This window comes from Alosa alosa, chromosome 8 (assembly GCF_017589495.1).
Source record: "Alosa alosa isolate M-15738 ecotype Scorff River chromosome 8, AALO_Geno_1.1, whole genome shotgun sequence".
Lineage (NCBI taxonomy): Eukaryota > Metazoa > Chordata > Actinopteri > Clupeiformes > Clupeidae > Alosa > Alosa alosa.
In genome coordinates, this window is record NC_063196.1 from 27,725,953 (window position 1) to 27,732,512 (window position 6,560).

The window sequence follows — 6,560 nt, forward strand, 5'->3', positions numbered from 1 at the left end:
CACCTTAGAGCACCGTACCATACCTTACTATGCACAGAGAATCACAGGCTCAGTCCCTGCCTCAGTCATTGCAAGCGACTCTGATTTATTAATCACCACTATGTGGATTCTGTTTTTAGAATTGATTAAGTGTTAGTTAGTATAATTTGTATTTTAGTATATTTTTTTATATATTGTATTAAGTGTTAGTATAATTTGTATTTTAGTATATTTAGCATATTCTTTATCTTCTACTGTCATTACTGCTTAGTTGTGTTTTTATATTATATACTTTAATTACTCTTTCTGCTGTTAAAGAATGTGTTTGTGTTGTATGTATGCTGCTGAGACCTTGAATTTCCCCTGGGGATCAATAAAGTATCTATCTAGCGGTAAACCGTAATCATCAAGATTAGAAATATCAAGATTAAACAAAAAAAAAGGCTTGAATTATTTCACTTCATGTGTATTGAATCTAGATTATATGAAAGTTTCAGGTTTTGAAATAAATTACGAGAAGAAATTAACTTTTCCATGATATTCTATGCCTATGCACATTTACCAAGCTCTATTTATATTTCTGTGGTTCCACAATCAGACAGCATTCTCTATGGATGCCAAAGCAAGAAATCTGGGAGACATTGAGGGTTGTCTGGCTCAGAGTTTATTTGTGACAAAAAAGTCATATGCCAGCCAAAATACATATAATCCCATCTCCCCACCCCAAGTGTCCCACATGAACGAGCTTAGAGTAGCAGTGCTAAGACTGGATGCTTTCAAGGGGCAGCTTGTTCTCTTTCTCCCCTCCAGTTACCCTCCATCCTCTCAGAGTTCCCAGCCTCTGTCTCCAGCCAGTCCAGGACTGCTGTCCCTCCTCCCTCTCTGGGTCATCCGTTGGAGGAATGTCGCTGTCTTCTGATTCCGTCACTTCTCCCTTGGCTGCTGGTGGAAGCTTGCTCTCCTCTCCTTCCCTGCTCTCAGTGGCAGTCGATGACCTCTTCAGAAGGTTCCCCAGCCACTGACCCCATCCAGTCTGGAGAGTCTGCTCTTGTGCTTCGGCAGGGGGAGGTGTACTCTCCTCCTCCTCAGTGCTTGCAGGTGCTCTCCTCAGTAGGCTCCTGAGCCACTGCCCCCATCCCATCCTCTCCTCATTGACCTCCTCTGCCTTTGCCCATGGCCACAGATACCAGATCCGCTTCAGACACAGATACCAGTTCTGCAGAAAGCCTGGCCAGCCAGTAGAGCAGGTTGGGACGCTGGCATACTTAGCAGCCAGCTGGGCTCTGACCACCTTAATCCGGTTCTGAACGTCTTTGGTCAATTCGTGGTTGGCCCCCAGATCAGACCTGTATGCTTGAACGTTGCAAACATAGAACTAGATCACCTCTACAGAAGTAATATGCACAAGCAGATGGTTCAGTTTCATAATGTCAAGCATAACTATGTGTAATAATCTGTCAAATATGATTTTAGGCATTACAGACTATTTTAGTCATCTGCATATTACAGAAACTTCCTAACTCGCAAATCCTATCTTATCGGTCTGGTAACCATGGTAACTATGTTTAGGCTCTGATTTAAAAAAAAAAAAGTTATTCCAGAGTTCCTGGAGTCAGTGTTCTTATCATAACTTCAAATAGGAAAGGTGTATTACAGAAATGTGTTAAGTCACCAAAATCCTAAATAAACCTCCTAACATTTGGATGACCCATAAGCTTCCTAAGTGTCAGGTAGATGATTGCTGAATGTGAAAAAAAATGTTCTGACCTTAAAACTGCATATAATCGCTGACTCCATCTTTAAGATAGGAAGTTTCTGTAATACAGCCCCTGTTATATTTTGGAAAGGGTGGGTCTTGTGAGTGTCCAGACCAACAGAGGATTGTTATAATTGCTGAATAATTTGAAATGCTCTTTTACTCTGTTCTATCTTCTCCAGAATACGCAAAGCCTCTTTCTGCATTATGCTCACAATAGGAAGAGGAATCTGTGAAGAATACAAAAAAAATAATAAAATAAATTAATAAAAAGTATAGATTATTCATCATTAAATACAACCAAGTGAGCTGAGGAGGCCACTAGGTGGAGCTAAAAAGCAGGAAACCGCAGAGCTGTATATACAGGGTTCCCACAACTTAAGATTACATTCAAGGACCTTTCAAGGACTTTCCAGGCCCAATATCCTCAAATTCAAGGACCTAATGTGTCAATAAATTTCAAGCATGGACATAGTTAAATCATGTTACCTCAACAGACCACTTGTCGCAGTTTTCTTTTATTTTTGGTCATATGACAGATGGTAGGCCTATTCTATTTTTCATGTTTGTATTTTGCATAAAACTGAGCTGAAATAAACTTTTTCTAAACAAATTAAAGTTGTTACCATGAACCTGTTGATTTATTCATCAATATGTTAAATTAAATATTTGGGCAACACTACACGCGGGAAACATGCAGAAATCACGCTGGCCGTGTAGTTCTAACCAACGTAAATCAGGCATACGCATAGGACATCGACAGAAGTGGTGGCGAAATAATGGAAACATGTTAATAAGTGGACGGAATTGTATGGATTTTTTTCCTCAAAAAGAAATTCAAGGACCTCCATTTATTTATGTTTGTTTTCAAAAACTTTTAAAGGTGCCATGTGTAATGTCAACACAATGCCAAAAAATCAATTCATACTCCACATTCCATAAAAGATGGGGGCAGTATACCTCCAGAAAGTGAGTTGGTCTACCATAGAGTAACAACCGAGACACGTTTATTGCAGTTTGGCTGGCGGTTATGTTGCCCGCATACCGCCTCCCATGGCCGAAACTGGTATTATGACACCTGTCGGGCTGTGGCTAGTAATTTAGCATGCTAATTCAGGTTGATATCTCTGCAGCACTTCAAAAAAATTGTCATTTTTTTAATGACATCATCACCCTTATTTCTTCTCATTCTTTTGATGCGTGTAGCTCATTTTTTGGGATATTTTTACCTCAATTCTTACACATGGCACCTTTAAGAGCCTTGAATTTGTTTTTTCAGATTCACAAACTTTCAAGGATTTCAAGGACCCGTGGGAATATAGATACAGCTCTGGGAAACCGCAGGAGATCTTACACTTGATTTGATGTCTTCCTCTCGACTGCTGATCAGGTTTTTGTGAGCTTCGTCATGACTGTAGAGGCCTATATGGTAGCCTCGTAGGTGAGACCACCTCCACTTGCTGATTAACTTGGTGGTATCCCAAATGGACAGTTTACGACCAACAGGATTGACTGTAGCCAAATCAGACACACAAGAGACACATAGTCAGCATGCAGTATCTAAACAGGCTCATACTGTATGCGCCAAATAATGACGAGTGCATGACAAGGTTGGTTTGGTTACTATTTGTGTTGTTTAACCAAAAATGTATATTGTTTTCTGTGTGTGTTCTTCTAATAGAGGGGCTCGATTAGAGGGGCACCATTAGAACTCTAGTGTGAGAAAAGTAAGCAACTCACAAAATTCTCCGTCAGACTCTGGGGCTGCCACCACCTGCAGGGCAACATCACATATCATTTCTCTGCAGTGCCATTCTAATCAAAAAGCCAGATCCAAATGTCAGATCTCAACATTTAACCAAGAACAGTATAATATGTCATCTAGAACTTCCAAATTCACTTGACCCAAACCAAGTGAAGTCCATAACTTTTAAGAATTCTTTGGACCATGTCAGCTTATCTTAGGACAAATCTGAACAAATGTCAGGCCTGAATATTTATTCAAGAGTAAATTTAGTCTTTGGATTACTAATACATTACATACATTGATTAAAAGAGCTGGCTCTGTAATTGGAAGTACACTTGAACCCCTAGAGTTAGTTGTTGAGAGAAGGATGTTGCAAAAGCTCCTTAACATTATGGACAACACCTCACATCCACTGAACGAACTACTGTACTGGTCAAACAACAGAGTGTTTTCAGCTGGAGATTGCTCCAACTTCGCTGTAACAAGGAGCGTTATAAATCATTCCTGCCCACTGCCATAACTATTTACAACAACTCCCCTTTCTGCCGTGAGAGAAAAATCTTATGCTGAGAGACAATGTAGTTTACAACCTATTTAACAGAGACTATATCCAATTGGATTTATTTTTTTAACTTGTATGTATGTATGTGTGTTATATGTTTGTGTTACAGCAGCAATTAATAATATAATCATTTCCTTCTGGGAATGAATAAAGTAATCTATCTATCTATACATTAAGAGGTTATAGGTATCTATCTACAGTATCTATACATTAAGCAGGTTATAGGTATATCAGAGTATATCTGTAAGCATGAAGACAGTACCTCATTATTAGCCTTCCCTGGCAGGCCTCCCTCTATCTCTATATCCAACACGCCATCATCTTCCTCGCCAAAGTCATCAATGCCTGTGGACAGAACATCATCCTCACTCTCAATTGGATCCTTCCCTGATTCCCCGACAAAGCCATCATCATCATCATCATATTCCTCCTCTTCCTTATCAGACCGCTTGTCCAAGCTGAAAGTGAGGAAGAATATTTCAACAGACCAGCACATGACCTCTCACACAATAATAGCTCTGATAGGGTGGCTGCATGATACACTCTAGCCAAATGCACAACACCTCTACAAGAAAATGGGATGTGATTTAAGACCTGTGAAAGAACTTGAGGAATATTTGTTGCAAGTATGAAAAGCTGTTGCTAGTGTGAAGGATATAGCAGGCTTACTCTTTGGCAGGTGGCAGAGGGCTCCCTTTCTCCATTCTAATCTCTTGGTAGTGAACTGATTGCAGCTCAGATAGGCCGATTTCAGTTGGCTCAAGCACTCAAAAAATGCTCAACCAAGGCATTATAAAGTTCTTTACGGGCTATTCTAGAATCTTCACAACAATCACTTGTATTCCATGCTATTTGCATTTCTTGCCACCACAGGAGTCCACTCTACACACATAAAACTGGTGAATCTTTGGGCAGCATGGGTGGTTTTAGAGGTTTCTTGATTTTGTTAATAGTTTTAAATTGGTTGATTAAATCCCCCCTCAAAGAACTCATTTTCATTAGATGACAGTTTCATGAAAACACTCAAAAAAGTAATCCCCATCATCAATCATAACAAAAAACAAGCTCCATTTTTTTTTACATGATGGATATAAGATGTGTTTTGGCAGTCAACATTAACCATTTTGTAAGCAGGTAACACTTCATAATCAATAGTTTCAGAAAATATTAAAATTATTATTATTAATATTAAAAAGCAGTTGCCATAAGGATAGCAGTACTATTCTGATAACAAGCTTACAGACTTGAATAACTTTTTTTGTATTATAATAAACGACATGGACTACTTTTGAAATGTTTACAAATTTCTAGTAGCAATCCTATGACAAATCAGTGTTAGCATGCTTGCTAATAATAGTTGAAAAGGCATATTTAATGGACAGCGCTGCAGTGTTTAGTGGTCTTATCTGATCTTCAGTGAAGTAACTGAAGGCATAATCATGAGGCCAGAGCAGGCAAAGCTTTTAAGGTGTGTATTATCTGGGCATATGAAGAACTGATGTGGTGGAGCAAAGTACAATAAGGAGCTGGACTTCAGGACGTGTCGAGTTTCAGATTACTGATGCCAACAAAGCAGAAATAATTTCAGAAGAAGGGAAAGAGGTAGGGCTGGGATAAACAATTATTTTTTAAATGATTAATCTAGCGATTATTTTTTCGATGCATTGATTAATCTAACAATTCATTTTTTCAGTCCGATTCGATTTCGATTCGATTATCTCCCCATTAATTCACTAATAGCAACTTATACATGTTTATTTACACATCTGAATGAAAAAAAACTGAATTCTTTAACATTGCAATATATGTTTATTGCTCTTAAGATTCCAAAATAAAAGACTATACAAGTGCAAAGTAATGCATTCTTAGTCAGACGTAACATTTAATAAAGTTCAGTAGTGTATGTCTAATTGAGTGCCATTTTGAGAGTCATTTTAAGACGTTCGTGTGGGAATCCTTGCAATTAACATTAACACAGTTAAAAGGCTGCTGATGTGTGGATGCAATTCATAACGTAGTTAGTTCAAATAACGGTCCGTACTTGCAACTTGTTGCAAACATTCAGAGTCAATAAAATGAGCCCTGCATGAGTAACGAATAAGCAGCTGCAAGTAAGATGTGTCGTGGAAAATTAACCACTTTCTCGAACCTCCAATCTCAATAAGCACTCTGATGTCAAAGGACCCAAAGGAGAACATCAAGACGAGAGATGCTGAAGACTGTTGATTCTTTATTTGCCGTCTTGCAGTGAAGATACAATTCTAACAGCGTCAGGACTGGACCATCAGGCAAGAGAGCGATGGGTAACAGCTGCTTCCCCGATGAGATCTGATCTGAATGTGCCTGCGCTCTATCTTTTATGCTTCTAAGGGCCTGGGAGATGTCTCTTTCTCCTAAGAACCCAGGCCCCTTTTTAGCCAATCAGAACGTTTCTCGAACTTTTGATATTGGTGGAAACTCCTCCTCATTTAGACATTAAAAATATGTATTGGCCAGGTTCTATGTGTAATTACTAG

General features: G+C 38.9%; 1 protein-coding gene across 1 annotated transcript; it reads right to left on the minus strand.

Annotated features, from left to right (window-relative positions):
- Positions 1-620: 620 nt before the first annotated feature.
- Positions 621-4,815, minus strand: LOC125299566. The gene is made up of 6 exons (XM_048250896.1): positions 4,714-4,815; positions 4,307-4,502; positions 3,476-3,509; positions 3,090-3,247; positions 1,899-1,965; positions 621-1,332 (listed from the first exon to the last, which is right to left on the minus strand). Exons 1-6 carry the CDS (start codon positions 4,746-4,748, stop codon positions 740-742), a joined length of 1,083 nt encoding a protein of 360 aa, XP_048106853.1. The 5' UTR covers positions 4,749-4,815; the 3' UTR covers positions 621-739.
- Positions 4,816-6,560: the final 1,745 nt, after the last annotated feature.

Coding starts and splice junctions, on each gene's coding strand:
- LOC125299566 (XM_048250896.1), bottom strand. CDS start 4,748: ATGGAGAAAGGGAGCCCTCTGCCACCTGCCAAAGA. Junction 4,503..4,713: donor CCTCTGCCACCTGCCAAAGA/GTAAGCCTGCTA, acceptor CCTCACTTTCAG/CTTGGACAAGCGGTCTGATA. Junction 3,510..4,306: donor CAGGGAAGGCTAATAATGAG/GTACTGTCTTCA, acceptor GTTGCCCTGCAG/GTGGTGGCAGCCCCAGAGTC.